This window comes from Myxocyprinus asiaticus, chromosome 25 (assembly GCF_019703515.2).
Source record: "Myxocyprinus asiaticus isolate MX2 ecotype Aquarium Trade chromosome 25, UBuf_Myxa_2, whole genome shotgun sequence".
Classification (NCBI taxonomy): domain Eukaryota; kingdom Metazoa; phylum Chordata; class Actinopteri; order Cypriniformes; family Catostomidae; genus Myxocyprinus; species Myxocyprinus asiaticus.
The window spans coordinates 2,813,733-2,830,000 of record NC_059368.1 but is presented as its reverse complement, the minus strand read 5'-3'; the positions used below and the strand labels follow the sequence as shown (position 1 = coordinate 2,830,000).

At 40.3% G+C, this 16,268-nt stretch overlaps 2 protein-coding genes across 3 annotated transcripts in view; one reads left to right on the top strand and one right to left on the bottom strand.

The window, feature by feature from the left end:
• Positions 1-16,268, bottom strand: part of LOC127416300 (RNA-binding protein 25-like) — a 204,042-nt gene that overhangs the window by 138,982 nt on the left and 48,792 nt on the right. The gene's annotated exons all lie outside the window — the stretch shown is intronic.
• Positions 10,735-14,916, top strand: LOC127416299 (toll-like receptor 5). Of its 2 annotated transcripts, none has more exons than XM_051655567.1 (2): positions 10,735-10,909; positions 11,437-14,916. In XM_051655567.1, the coding sequence occupies exon 2, from the start codon at positions 11,447-11,449 to the stop codon at positions 14,084-14,086; it is 2,640 nt and encodes an 879-aa protein (XP_051511527.1). In that variant the 5' UTR covers positions 10,735-10,909; positions 11,437-11,446; the 3' UTR covers positions 14,087-14,916. The 2 variants fall into 2 exon arrangements, with proteins under 2 accessions (XP_051511527.1, XP_051511528.1); XM_051655568.1 differs by lacking the exon at positions 10,735-10,909 and having other exon boundaries at positions 11,454-11,575; positions 11,667-14,916.

Sequence of the window (16,268 nt, the reverse complement as noted above, 5' to 3'; positions counted from 1 at the left end):
GTAATGTCAAGTGACTGAACAAGAAGTTGTGTGGCATGTTCAGAGAGGAAGGGTCTTATCTTCCTGATGTTGTAGAGTGTAAACCTACATGATCATGCTGTCTTTGAGATGTGGTCTGGTGGTGGTGGTGGTGGCGTAGTGGACTAAAGCACATAACTGGTAATCAGAAGGTTGTTGGTTTGATCCCCACAGCCACCACCATTGTGTCCTTGAGCAAGGCACTTAACTCCAGGTTGCTCCAGGGGGATTGTCCCTGTAATAAGTGCACTGTAAGTTGCTTTGGATAGAAGTGTCTGACAAATGTAAATGGTCTGTGAAATTTAGTTGGTTATTGATGGTTACCCCTATTTTCATCCTGCCTCCGTATGAAGCCTCTGAAGTCAGCATTTTCCTGGTTTCGTACACAGCACCGGTTTCATGGTCATGCCTAAAAAAATCTATTGCCCCCTAGTGATCTGAGGTTTGTAACCGCCAGAGCAACACAAGAGTGCACATAATGTATGTACAACGGGACCACGCATTGGCCAAGCACTCATGAAGTATGTTTCGGCCTTTAGATGCATCACCAGACCCGCACCTTGGAACCCCGGCGCAGGTTGGAGCACGTGTCGCGGCCGACGGGCCAGGATGCCGGGCCGCTATTCCCCTCAAGTGCCAAGGCCCAGGGGGGCCTGGGTAGCACAGTGGTAAAATACGCTGGCTACCACCCCTGGAGTTCGTTAGTTCGAATCCCAGGGCGTGCTGAGTGACTCCAGCCAGGTCTCCTAAGCAACCAAATTGGCCCGGTTGCTAGGGAGGGTAGAGTCACATGGGGTAATCTCCTCATGGTCACTATAATGTGATTTGTTCTCGGTGGGGCACATGATAAATTGAGCATCGTTGCCGAGGTGGATGGCGTGAAGCCTCCACACACGCTATGTCTCCGTGGCAACGCGCTCAACAAGCCACGTGACAAGATGCGCGGGTTGACTGTCTCAGACGCGGAGGCAACTGGGATTCATCCTCCGCCACCCGGACTGAGGCAAATCACTATGCGACCACGAGGACTTAGAGCGCATTGGGAATTGGGCATTGAAGATTTCGGTCTTTCGGTCCCCATTCAAGTAGATAGGAGCTGCACTTTCATATACCACTTGTTTATATAGAAAAATAGCTGCCAAAACTGCCCAAGAACATTCCAAAAACGGCCGCTGTCCTGAAAATATATTCTATCTATCAGGATGTGCTACCAATGCTATATTCGCTTAGTTTTAGGGTTGGGGGATAGGGTTAGGGCTTAGTACAGCCTCACACCAAATCTGATAGTTATGCTGGTAGCACATCCGCACCTTTTTTCCATTTATGCTCCCACAACTCGGTTAACTGAGGTAATGATAAAATAAAAACCTTATTCTACAAATTACTCCAATTTTATAAAAATATTGCACAATCCCACTACTGGGTTTGGCATGAAATAATGCATTATATTTTGCTGTGAATCTGTGTTATGGGAGCACTTCTGCTTTCATCACATTTCCTGAATACAGTCAAGATGTCCAAAACCAGAAGCCACTGATGAGATGAATGCTTCCTGTTTGAGATAGCCAGAGGGGCCCTGTTTATAAAGACGTTCATAAAATGATCTTAAATGTAAATGTACGACAATTTCCTAAATGTTTCGAACGATTTATAAAACGTCTGTATGCAAGAAAAAAAATCCTAAATGCATCCCACTTTATAAATCACACCTTCAGAATGGCCACAAATATCCACATATGGTGAGACAGAATACAATTCATTGATACATGAGGAATGTTCTTGTGCAGTTGGCAAATTTTTCTCCTGGTGTCTGCCCATATAATGCAGCCTATTCAACAACCTATCATCAGTTATTCATCAGCCAGTCATGTTCTGTATAAACTTCATGCACATTCTTTTCCTATTGTTCTCTTCTGCTCGCTCGTCACTCATTACACTGCATTTTGTTAAATCATTCATTTGTTTATTTATGTCGCCAACATCAGCAGACAAGAGGCTGAAGGGTGAACTGATATAAAAAAAAAGAAGGCAAGTTTTAAACATGAGACTGTTATGGTGCTTTTAACCATCTGTATATTGATTTACCTATGTTTAACTATAATCTCTCCTCGCTCCACAAATGTGCTTGACTTATTACATACCGTATATTACACCTGCCTGTTATCTCGTAGGTCTCAAAATTAATTTATTATGGAAACATGCAGATAGGGCTAAATAAATATTCTTTTACAGCTGATGTCCAAAATAAAAACATTTACATTACGCATAAATAATCTAAATAAGACCACATTCAAACTCATATTGGAATATTCTTATTCATGTAAACGTGCTCACTCATTTATTAATAAATTCAGTCAGTCACTGGCTTGCATTTGCATCGCTAAAAATCAAGTCAGCACACACTGGCATACCGGAGCAGTACACATGCCTGTCAGTTGACATACGCAAAAGAACATTTTCAAGTTAGTTTCTGCCTTTATAAATCCCAATTTGTTCCTCACTTGTGATGTAGGATCAAATCCATGTAATTTAGGATCAAATCTGATCATACGTACATTTTAGAAATGAGGTTCCAGGTCTTGTGTTTTTGGGTAACAATGATATGTACATTGTTTAAGATGTGTCAATAAACCTCAAAATTGCAAAAAAAAAAAAAAAAAGTTGCCAACAACAGTTTGGCAATCCTGAGAAGTTTTGGTAAATATAATTTACAATGTGGAAATCTTTTTTTATTTTTTTTTTTTTTTGCCTGTGTACTCATAATTGCACAGTTTGTCTAAATGATTAAGCAAATATGGAAATGTAAACTTTTCATGTCAGTCATATCTTAATTGTGTGGTCTTCATTTTGATCTATCCTTGAGTGACCTCTTGGTGTCATCTGGCCTAATTTCCTGTACAAATCCCATCATTTTAATTAGGCACACTAAAAGCAAGTAAGGTAACCCAGCAAAGCGAATATTTACACATGTGTGCAGAAAACAATCTTTCAGTGCAGTCATAGCTGACCAAAGAATGACCTTTAAATTAATTTCCTGTTTGTAACAAAGTTCAACGGAAAGGAGGAGGCGAGAACCGGCTTGACAATATAAATAATCTTTTAATAAAACAAAAAGACACAAACATAAACACATGCAGGGCAGCTGCCCGTAACTCTCTCTCTCTCAAACTGCCACCTCCAGTCACCTTTATCCCTCTCGAGGGCTTGATTAGCTTGATTAGGGGCCGGGTGTGCAGCATCATGACCCGGCCCCGCCCTCCTCCCTGCCACACTCCTCCCTCCTTTCCTTCAAAAACGTACTCGCCGGTTCTCCGATACGCCATAGCCTGGTCCTCGGCCACTCCTCCACCATCTAGTGGATGACAGCCGTGCCTCCCCGGGTGCCCTGCTGCGTTTTCGGCAGACATTAGGGGTCTCCCCCTCCCCTGACAGCGGTTCTCCCGCTCCAGGCGGTCGGCCAGGAGCCCCTCTCCACTCACGGTCGGCGGTCCTCTCTTGACCCCGCTGCGTATTAGCGGCTGGTAGGGGTCTCCTCCGCCCCTGGCAGCGGCCCTGACCACTCCAGGTGGTCGGCTAGGAGCCCCTCCTCCCCTTGCGGTCAGCGGCTGTTCCTCTGCACTCAGGCAGATGGGCTCCTCCGTCCCCTGGTGGATGGCTGCAGCTGCTCCGTTGGGGTGGATGATAGTGGCGAGGACTCTACTGCGGCGCATCCCTCCTCCTACCCGTGTTTCGGCACCAGTGTAACAAAGTTCAATGGAATTGAGGCGGCGAGAACCGGCTCAACAATATAAATAATCTTTTAATAAAACAAAAAGACATAAACATAAACACATGCAGGGCAGCTGCTCGTAGCTCTCTCTCTCTCTCTCTCTCTAACTGCCACCTCCGGTTGCCTTTATCCCTCTCAAGGGCTTTATTAGCCTGATTAGGGGCCGGGTGCACAGCATCACAACCCAGCCCCACCCTCCTCCCTGCCACACTGTTCCTTTAAAAGAAAGAGGCATTAAACCATTGTGAAACAGCTGGATATCCTTTAGTGAGTTCTTACAGTACCATTGTCACTGTGAAATGCATTTTCTAATATTTATATTACTTATAATGTTTAACCCACCACCAAACAGTATCATTCCAATAAACCACTAATTTTACAGTCTTTTTATTGTATTCATATTCTATATATGTTACAATAATTTGATGATTTGCACCTTTTATCCCAAAGGAAAACAAATTATTTGCAATCTTTCATCAAAATTTCATCACAATTAAATGGCTGATGTCACCATTTCATGATAAAATAAAATCCCATCTTACATGCTTTTCTTGATGTAAAATGGGTTGTGAGGTCTATGCAAATGTGGTGAAGGAATGTGCCAAAAAATGAGTGCAACCATTAACCATAAGTGAGATTTTATTAAGCTCACTGTGAGATTAGAAAAAACAGAAGATCTTCTTTTGCTAATTTTGGGAGAATACTATTACTTAGAAAGTCTTCTGCAGTATATTATTAATGTTTATGTCATGTCCAGAGTGTACTGTATACATTCTGATAGAAAAGTGTTAAAAGTGTTATCTTCAAAGGGTTACTGTAGTAGTATGAACTGCTTGACTGTGTGCAATAGTGAAGTTTTCATTTTCTGTAGTTTACTGTAGCCATTAGTCACATGTTTTCCCTTTAACCCTATATGTTCTTGTCTTGCTTTCAAATCCAGTTTTTGTATTTCACCTTCTGTAATTTGAGCTGGGAGAAATTGTGTCCAGCTTGCAGTAAATTTGAATAATTCTTGTGTAGGTTGGTCATTATATCTGCTTTCAAAATCTTTCATTAATTCTTCTAGGAGATTATTTTCCACCTAAAGGACCACATTGTCCATTATCCATAACATGACAGCCGAGTTGTTTGTCTGCAAAAAGATCTTCCACTCTTTCTCAACTTTATTTTTCCCGCAGTAACAAAGAATTAATCCTCCTCCAAGGAGTGGCAGCTGTTTGAACAACCAGTCTCAATCTAAAGCTAACAAGGGAGTGGATGAATCTAAGCAATATGTATTTTTGGTATCAATTTATCCTTCTGGTAAGGTGTCACCATATGGGAACATATTATTTTCCTTTACTCTCTCGCTGCTCAAAATAAACAACAAATTGCATTGTTGGCATTAAAAGGGCAGTCTCTAAATCAAGGGAGTCAAACACACAGCCCGCAGGTATAACCTTTCTCATAATTACACGTAGCATCCACACATATGAAAACATTGTTTAACCTTCTCAAGGTGCCGACAGATTTCTATTGTTTCAGCTTGTATTAAACACAAGGCTCTCTCTCTCTGATGTTATCTCTCATTAACAGTGCAGTGTGTAATTTTTGTGGCACTTGTGGCACAATACGAAATTGCAAAAATAAAGTTTCCCAAACACTACCACTTTCTACCATTGGTCAGGTAAACTGAATGTTGCAGGCCTGGTTCCAGATCAAAATCTCTCAGGGTGCTTCTGAATTTAGTGAGGGTGCTCTAGTAGTTCAAGTGAAGATGCAATAAAGCACCAATGATGTTCAATTGAGGGTACTTTAGTGTCCGTTTGAGGGTGCTTAGCACATTTTCTGAAGCAAATGCGTCATTTTGTGTCGCTTCTATGGCACTTTCGTCTCATGTGTCTACTTGTGTGCTTGGCTGGGCTCCAGCCTTGGTCTTCTGAGTCGAAAGTCCAACACTCTATCAACTGAGCTAACACTGAAGCTAAACACGATGGAATAAGTGTGTAATCGTAGGCGGGTCTGTAATACAAGCATTAATAATATATTGTATTTCAAATGATGCGTTAGAGTATGCGTTTCAATATCATGACATAGCAATGTGTGAGTAATAGAGTGAAAAATAAGTACTTATAAAGTCATAATCAGCTGTTGCCCTCGTGATTTGTGTGAAAGTGAATAAAATGCATAGTTGTCTCAAGTGTTCATTTCACCAGGAAACTGCTGGGAAAAGTAAAACGTGGCATGTAAAAGTCAGTTTGGAAAAATGTCGTTATATTAACATTCATTCTGTGAGACTAGGTTGCAGCACTGTACCTCCAGTTTCTGTTCGATGGACATCATGATGTCCCTGTTGCTTCTCAGGACATCGGTGTCCGTAGCTTTCAGAACATTTTCACTTATTCCTGTTATCTTCCAGGATGAATTGAGTGAAGGTCAGAGCTGGAAGGTTGTATTTTCAAGCGCTGTAAGAAGCAAAACTATGATCTATCATTGATTTCACCACTGAGCGAGGCATAAACCTCAGGTTGAGGCACAGAGATTCGCAAATAAGAAATTATTACCAGTCACACTCAAATGCTGGCCTGCTAAAAATGTCTAAAAAGCAAATATCACATTTCACATTAGCATTGACAGTATCAATTGATAATGTGGTAATTTTATAATGCTTTAGTGTCTATGTTTTGGTGCTGCAATCCTTCCCTGGTTACCATGGTAGAAGCTACTTTCTCAAACCAGTTAATTGTCAAATAAATTCATGTCTAAAATAAATGAATGGCCTTCACGTGCACCCTTGTGTAACAAGACATCCAATTAACCTTTTAGCTTTCACAGATGGCAAACTACTTTTCATTTTAAATTTGATAATACAATTAACTTTAATTAGATGTAGCGAACAACAGATTGGTGATTTCTTACCACTAGTACACAGTCTTGCAGGGGAATCTATTTCTCCATATTTAGACTGCCAATAAATAAAAACAGCATCATTTCCGTTCTTGTAACTATGCTGTTCCGTTAAACTTGATGTCTCGGTTTAAAAACTCTGAAAAACGATATGTAAGAGCAATTTTACCCTTGTAAACTGGCAATGAGTCCGTCTCTGTCAATGTAGTTTCGCTTGACCATTGCTTTTTTAATTCTGTGAGCCTGCACTTTTTTCAAGTAATGATAGAAATGGAAATGCAAATATATATATAAATACAGCTGAAGTCAGAAGTTCACATACACCTTAGCCAAATACATTTAAACTCAGTTTTTCACAATTCCTGAAATTTATTTGTAAAAAACATTCCCTGTCTTAGGTCAGTTAGGATCACTACTTTATTTTAAGAAAGTGAAATGTCAGAATAATAGTAGAGAGATTGATTTATTTTAGCTTTTATTTCTTTCATCACATTCCCAGTGGGTCAGAAGTTTACATACACTTTTTTAGTATTTGGTAGCATTGCCTTTAAATTGTTTAACTTGGGTCAGATGTTTTGGGTATCCTTCCACAAGCTTCTCACAATAAGTTGCTGGAATTTTGGCCCATTCCTCCAGACAGAACTGGTGTAACTGAGTCAGGTTTGTAGACCTCCTTGCTCATACACTTTTCAGTTCTATCGGATTGAGGTCAGGACTTTGTGATGGCCACTCCAATACCTTGACTTTGTTGTCCTTAAGCCATTTTGCCACAGTTTTGGAGGTATGCTTGGGGTCATTGTCCATTTGGAAGACCTATTTGTGAACGAGCTGTAACTTCCTTGCAGATGTCTTCAGATGTTGCTTCAATATATCCACATAATTTCCTTCCTCATGATGCCATCAATTTGTGAAGTGCACCAGTCCCTCCTGCAGCAAAGCACCCCCACAACATGATGCTGCCACCCCCATGCTTCACGGTTGGGATGGTGTTCTTCGGCTTGCAAGACTCACCCTTTTTCCTCCAAACATAACAATGGTCATTATGGCCATTTTGTTTCATCAGACCAGAGGACATTTCTCCACAAAGTAAGATCTTTGTCCCCATGTGTACTTGCAAACTGTAGTCTGGCTTTTTTATGGCTGTTTTGGAGCAATGGCTTCTTTCTTGCTGAGCAGCCTTTCAGGTTATGTCAATATAGGACTCATTTTACTGTGGATATAGATACTTATCTTCCTGTTTCCTCCAGCATCTTCACAAGGTCCTTTGCTGTTGTTCTGGGATTGATTTGCACTTTTCAAGCCAAACTACGTTCATCTCTAGGAGACAGAATGCATCTTCTTCCTGAGCGGTATGATGGCTGCGTGATCCCATGGTGTTTACACTTGCATACTATTATTTGTACAGATGAACGTGGTACCTTCAGGCATTCGGAAATTGCTCCCAAGGATGAACCAGACTCGTGGAGGTCCAAAATTTTTTCTGAGGTCTTGGCTGATTTCTTTTGATTTTCCCATGATGTCAAGCAAAGAGGCACTGAGTTTAAAGGTAGGCCTTAAAATTCATCCACAGGTACACCTCCAATTCAGTACACCTCCTATCAGAAGCTAATTGGCTAATTGTCTAAAGGCTTGACATCATTTTCTGTAATTTTCCAAGCTGCTTAAAGGCACAGTTATCTTAGTGAATGTAAACTTCAGACCCACTGGAATTGTGATATAGTCAATTAAAAGTGAAACAATCTGTCTGTAAACAATTGCTGGATATATACATACATACACACACACACACACACACATGCTGATCAGCCACAACATTAAAACCACCTGCCTAATGTCGTGTAGGTCCCCCTCGTGCCGCCAAAACATCTCTGAGCCGTCGAGGCATGGACTCCACAAGACCTCTGAAGGTGTTCTGTGGTATCTGGCACAAAGACATTAGCAGCAGATCCGTTAAGTCCTGTAAGTTGCGAGGTGGGCCCTCAATGGATTGGACTTGTTGTTCCAGCACATCCCATAGATTCTCAATCGGATTGAGATCTGGGGAATTTGGAGGCCAGGGTTCACCTTGAGCTCTTTGTCATGTTCCTCAAACCATTCCTGAACAATTTTTGCAGTGTGGCAGGGCACATTATCCTGCTGAAAGGGGCCACTGCAATCAGGGAATACCGTTGCCATGAAGGGGTATACATGGTCTTCAGCAATCTTTAGGTAGGTGATACGTGTCAAAGTAACATCCACATGAATGCCAGGACCCAAGGTTTCCCAGCAGAACATTGCCCAGTGCATCACACTGCCTTCGCCGACCTGCCTTCTTCCCATGGTGCATCCTGCTGCCATCTCTTCCCCAGGTAAACTATGCACACGCACCCGGCTGTCCAAATGATCTAAAAGAAAATGTGATTCATCAGACCAGGCCACCTTCTTCCATTGCTCCATGGTCCAGTTCTGACGCTCACGTGTCCATTGTAGCCACTTTCGGCGGTGGACAGGGGTCAGCATGGGCACTCTGACCGGTCTACGACTACGCAGCCCCATACGCAGCAAGCTGCGATGCACTGTGTGTTCTGACACCTTTCTATCATGGCCAGCATAAAGTTTTTCAGCAATTTGTGCTACAGTAGTTTCTGTGGGATTGGACCAGACGGGCTAGGCTTTGCTCCCCACGCGCATCAATGAGCCTTGGGCGCCCATGACCCTGTCGCCGGTTCACGGGTTGTCTTTTCTTGGACCACTTTTGGTAGGTACTAACCACTGCATACCGGGAACACCCAACAAAACCTGCCGTTTTGGAGATGCTCTGACCCAGTTGTCAAGCCATCACAATTTGGCCCCTGTCAAAGTCGCTCAGATCCTTACACTTGCCCATTTTTCCTACTTCCAACACATGAAATTCAAGAACTGACTTTTCACTTGCTGCCTAATATATCCCACCCCTTGACACGTGCCACTGTAATGAGATAATCAATGTAAATCATTTCACCTGTCAGTGGTTTTTATGTTGTGGCTGATCAGTGTATATCTGACTGTTCTGTTAAAGCTTATTCTAATAATATTGCATTTTGCTTCAGGTTTACAATCGTATCGTAAAATCGTAGAAATCGATTTTTTATATTTATACAGAAAAAGTAGAATTGGGGGCCTGGGTGGCTCAGCAAGTAAAGATGCTGACTACCACAACTGGAGTCGCAAGTTCGAATCCAGGGTGTGCTGAGTGACTCCAGTCAGGCTTCCTAAACAACCAATTGGCCCAGTTGCTAGGGTGGGTAGAGTCACATTGGGTTATCCTCCTCATGGTCACTATAATATATATATATATATATATATATATATATATATATATATATATATATATATATATATATTGTGTATTCTATATATACTTTTTTCTTTTCAATATTTATCTATTTTTTATTCAGTTTTAATTATTTTAATTAAACAGCTTGTTGCTGTTTTTGTATTGTTGTGTACTGGAAGCTGCTGTCACCAAGACAAATTCCTTGTATGTGTAAGCATACTTGGCAATAAAGCTAATTTTGATTCTGATAATGTGGTTCTTGCTCTTGGTGGGGCACCTGGTGAGTTGTGCTGGATGCCACGGAAAATAGCGTCAAGCCTCCACACGCGCTAGGTCTCCGCGGTAACGTGCTCAACAAGCCACGTGATAAGATGCACAGATTGATGGTCTCAGAGGTAGAGGCAACTGAGATTCATCCTCCGCCACCACGAGGACTTAGAGCACATTGGGAATTGTGCATTCCAAATTGGGGAGAAAAGGGGAGAAAAAAAAAAAAAAAAAAAAAAAAGCGGAATTAATTTGTTTTCATAAAAAGTGTAAAAAATAAAATAAAATAAAAAAATATAATAATAATCTAAATACATGACTGCAATAGCTATAATTCTATATTTATTTTATGAATACAACATAAAGTCGTTAAAAAGTTATTTTAAACGCTTAATATTAATTTCAAGAGTGGAGCTTAAGTTTAGAAGTTACACAAGAAGAGCTCTCACGGGAAATGAGTCACAGTCAGAAAGTTGTTTTCTACTGCTATTGAGAAACACGAGTGAAACAAGGAGAGAGAGAGAGAGCGGAGGAACTGGGGCTTTATCACCATACCAAACGTGAGGAAAGACGGTACAAGTCTCGTAATGTTACGTTATTCAAACTACAATCACATTTAACAATCTTTAAGACTCCGCTGAAAAGAGCAACTCTATGGATTGGTGACCAACACGGTAAGATGTTAAACTATTGCTGAGTAAATGAACTTTGTAGTGGCAGTTTCGGACATATTTCAATAAGACGTTCATTTACAATAATAGCGTTTACTGCACTATTTGTTTCTTCTTCTAAAGTCACTGAACTTTGGACTTGTTAAACAATCATGTTCAACAGAAGTAGCCTCTCTTTTAGACGTCTAAATTCAGTTTTGTGGTTTTAGTCTGAGCTGAAGTTACTGTCGGGAACATTTGCTTTGCATTTCAACTTATTCTTTTAATCAAATACATGTAGAAACTTGAAACACAAATTTGAAAGGAATAGTTAACCCCAAAAATACAATTGCCATCCACATGTTGTTTCAACCCTGTGTATTAAAATGTGTTATTTTGTGGAATTTTCTATACAAAAAATGTAAATGGAGACAGGGGCTGTCAAGCTCCAAAAAAAAGGACTAAAACGTACCATAAAACATCACAGTTTTAATGGTTACATATTTAGCAATGCAAACAAATGATTTTGTTTGTATGTTTGTTTTTCACAGTGATCTCAGGATGGTGACAACACATACATTATCCCTGATACTCATTGGAATGTGCATCAGCTCTGAAGTTGTGAAATGCACCTCAGTGTGTTCAGTTGATGGCTCTGTCGCTGTTTGCATAGATAGAAGTCTTCATCAGGTGCCAGATCTGCCAGCATATGTAAATAATGTGGACTTGAGTAACAATAATATTGCTGAACTCAATGAAACATCCTTTTCTCGTCTTGAAGGTCTACAAGTCCTCAAGATGGAGCAACAAACACCAGGACTTGTGATCAGAAACAATACATTCAGGAGACTCTCCAGTCTAATATCACTTCAGCTGGGCTACAACCACATGCTTCAATTGGAGAACGGTGCTTTTAATGGATTATTTAACCTTAAAAATCTCACTCTCACACAGTGTGATTTAGATGATTCCATTCTGTATAGGGACTTCCTCAAACCTCTGGTGTCTCTTGAGGTGCTCGTCTTACGTGGTAATAAAATCGAAAGAATCCGACTGGCCCTGTTCTTTTTAAACATGAGAAGTTTCCACACACTGGATCTCTCTCGCACAAACATCAGGAGCATCTGTGAGGAAGACCTCCTTAGCTTTCAGGGTAAACATTTCACTCTTCTCAAACTGTCCTCAATGAAACTGCATGAGATGAACGAGAACTGGTCAGGATGGGACAAGTGTGGAAACCCATTTAAGAACATGTCCATCACTACATTGGATCTATCTGTAAATGGCTTTACTGTAAACATGGCGAAACTATTTTTTAATGCTATCAGGGGTATCAAAATACAAAGTCTTATACTTAGTAATAGTAGCATGGGCAGATCTTCTGGTCATAATACGAAGGATCCAGAAAACCTCACATTCAAGGGTCTCGAGGAGAGTGGTATTAAGATTTTCGATCTGTCCAAATCCAATATTTTTGCTCTGTCGTATTCTTTATTTAGTTATTTGGCATATCTAGAACATATTACATTAGCCCAAAACAAGATAAGCGTCATTGAAAACGATGCATTTTTGGGTATGACAAATTTAAGAATGCTAAACCTGTCCAAAAACGTCCTGGGTACTATTGATTCGAAAACATTTCGGAATCTACAGAAACTTGAGGTATTTGATTTGTCTTATAACCATTTGTGGATGCTTGCACATCAGTCTTTGCAAGGGCTCCCAAATCTACTCAGTCTGAATTTATCAGGAAATGCTCTCAAATCTGTATATAACCTTGCAAGCCTTCCAAACCTGATGGAGCTCTTCTTGGGTGACAACAAAATTACAACTTTGTTTAAGCTACCCAGCATTGCTCGAAATATAACAGCCCTCGGTCTGCAGTCCAACAAACTAACTTCCATGTCAGATCTGTACACAATACTACAGGAATGTCCTCAAATTGTGGAACTCATTTTCTATGGTAACGCGTTTCAGAATTGTTATGAGGGATATGTTGTGCTTTCACAAAAACTACAAATCCTTGATCTTGGACTTACAGGTATGGAGGTGATCTGGTCAGAAGGAAAATGTTTAGATATGTTTAACAATCTTCACCAATTAAAACAGCTCTTTCTATATTCCAACTTTCTACAGTCACTCCCTAAAGACATTTTCAAAGACCTCACCTCTTTGATAGTTTTAGATTTGTCTTTCAACTACTTGAAGTACTTCCCTAATGGTATATTCCCTAAAAGTCTAAAAATTCTAAATCTTAAATATAATTCCATTCATTCAGTGGATCCAAATCTCTTTAGCACCCTCACTGACCTCAGCCTCTTGAACAACCAATTCCATTGTGATTGCAACCTAAGGGATTTCCAAAAGTGGCTAAATCAAACCAACATCATCTTTGATCACCCGATTGCAAATCTGACATGTGCTAGTCCTGAGGATCAGTACATGGTTTCTGTTTTGACATCAAACATACAATGTGAGGATGAGGAAGAAGAGAAGTTTACTGAAAAAATGAGGCTTGTGCTTTTCATTTGCTGTACTGCATTGATCATATTACTCACTACCAGTGCCATCGCTTACGTCTGTTGTCGTGGCTACATCTTCAAACTTTACAAAAGACTTACTGCCAAACTTGTGGGTAGAAAGCTAGAGGAGCCTGAACCTGACCAGTCCTTGTACGATGTGTATCTTTGCTTCAGTTCCAATGACATGAAATGGGTGGAGAGAGCACTGTTGAAGAGATTCGACTCTCAGTTTTCAGAACAGAATGTGCTCCACTGTTGCTTCGAGGCGCGAGACTTCATACCCGGAGAGGACCATCTTTCCAACATGCGAAACGCTATCCAGAGTAGTCGCAAAACACTCTGTGTGGTATCTGAACATTTCCTGAAGGACGGCTGGTGCTTGGAAACCTTCACGCTGGCTCAATGCAGGATGCTAGTCGAGCTTAAGGACATTCTGGTGGTGTTGGTTGTGGGGAACATACCCCAGTACAGGTTACTGAAGTTCCAACAAGTAAGATCTTACATCGAGAACAGAAGATACCTTCTTTGGCCCGAAGACAGCCAGGACTTAGAGTGGTTTTATGACCAGCTTTTACATAAAATCAGAAAAGACATCAAGATTAATCAATCAAAAGTAAAAGGCAAGCATGCTGAAACAAAGCCTGAAACAGCACATGGTCATGCAGACACTGCAGTGTAATTATGATAATGTATCGAACATACAATGAACTGAAGGGTATTCAGCAGCAGTCCGTCATGTGGACCTTTTGTAAGTACAAATGCTTTTAGCAGATTATATTTAAGGGCAAATCACCAAAGTTAGTTTTCTCCTTATTAATCACATCGATATACACTGTGAATTCGGTGACAGGAGGTTGTAAGAAGTCCTGTTCCACTCTTAGCTTGTCAAACAATGATCGAATGTCTAGTTTCTTTACTTACACACACACACACACTAAGAGAGTATATGAATCCATGATATTTGTCCCTGGTTGCCTTTTTGTCTCTGAAACCCTTATGAGATGTCTTCCTTTAATTTCTGTATTTACTCCATTTATGTGATTCAAATTCTACTGATTTTTATCTGCTGAAATTAAACCTTGCTGGGGGGACTAAATCTCTCACTTATTATTAGACATGAACTTTAAATCTGTCAAACTATCTACATATGAATCAGATAATTGATAGTTCTTTTTCCAATGGAAGTGTATGATAGATTTTACAGTACATATGTCTGAGATGTATTCAATAACTGTTGCATTGTGGAGAATTGCATGTTTTTCTCTGAATTCACTGAACTTTGTAATGTAAACATTGCGCAAGATACACTTGTTCTTCAGGAATATATTAGCTTAAGGAAATAGTTCACCCAAAAATTGAAATTGTGCAATTATTTACTCCCATGTCATTTTAAACCTGTATGCTGTACTTCTCTTCTTGAACACATTTTTGTAGGACCTCTAACTTTTTGCCAGTTCATAATGACCATGTCTGTCAAGCTTAAAAAAAGTAAAGCTTAAATATATCCAATATATTATCTTTCAGTCATTTCATAAGAGGGGCCTGGGTATCTCAGCGAGTATCGACACTGACTACCACACCTGGAGTCACGAGTTCGAATCCAGGACGTGCTGAGTGACTCCAGCCAGGTCTCCTAAGCAACCAAATTGGCCCTGTTGCTAGGGAGGGTAGAGTCACATGGGGTAACCTCCTCATGGTCACTATAATGTGGTTCTCGCTCTCGGTGGGGCACGAGGTTGTGCGTGGATGCCGCAGAGAATAGCGTGAAGCCTCCACACGTGCTACGTCTCTGCGGTAACGCGCTCAACAAGCCACGTCATAAGATGCGCTGATTGCGCGGAGGCAACCGAGAGTCGTCCTCCACCACCCAGATTGAGGCGAGTCACTACGCCACCACGAGGACTTAGAGCGCATTGGGAATTGGTCATTCCAAATTGGGGAGGAAAAAAAATCATTTCATGAGAATGATAATGGATCTGACAAAAAATTCATGTTGCATCAACACAAACAGCACACTTGTTTCAGCACAATGTAGCTGGTGTTTGAGGCGCTAGCACGTTATGTCATCGTCTTATATTAAAAAAGCATTTTTAATACCGACAGGACAATTCCTAACACTCCTAAAGTAGAGATCAAAAAATGCATGTGTCCAATAAACAAATTGTTTCCTTTCTGCTTTTTGAAACAACAATCTTAACATCACACTTATGAATGGCTGTTATGTAAAAAGTACTAAGAACTAAAAGCAGATTACGCAGAAGAGTGTGAATATTAACAATTTAGTGTTTCATAGTAGTATTTGGCACAGGGACTAAAAACGGTTCAAGGAAGTTTTTTGCAGAACGTAACCGAAAACGGGAACAAAGTGATTTTCAATTGTTCCGGAGCGAAAATGTTATTTTTAAAAGCTGGTATTCGGTTATACCTGGTTAATTTCGTTCTAATCATTTTTTTCATGAAACTAAAGGCCAAAGGGTTTATCAAAGTACATTTTTAGAACTACACGACTTCATGGTGCCCGTAAAAATGAAACGTGTACTTTGATTCGGAAGGAAACTGCTGCATCACACATTTCTTTGCCTAATCGCCTGTTGTGGATGTCCCATTCTGTGAATGAAGACCTTTTTGTATAATTACTACACCTACATGCACGGCTAATTCAGATACAAGGAAAACATTATTAGAGGTAAAAAGTATATTACTTAGTTGTTTCCAAGTCTTCACTGAATTACTGTAAGATATGATGCATTAAAACAGATTTGATGCTGCCAGGTTTTGACTGAGAAGCAAATATGTAATGTAATTATAATTGTAATTACAGTTAATTATACTTAACTGTTAATTAACTGCTTGTTATGATT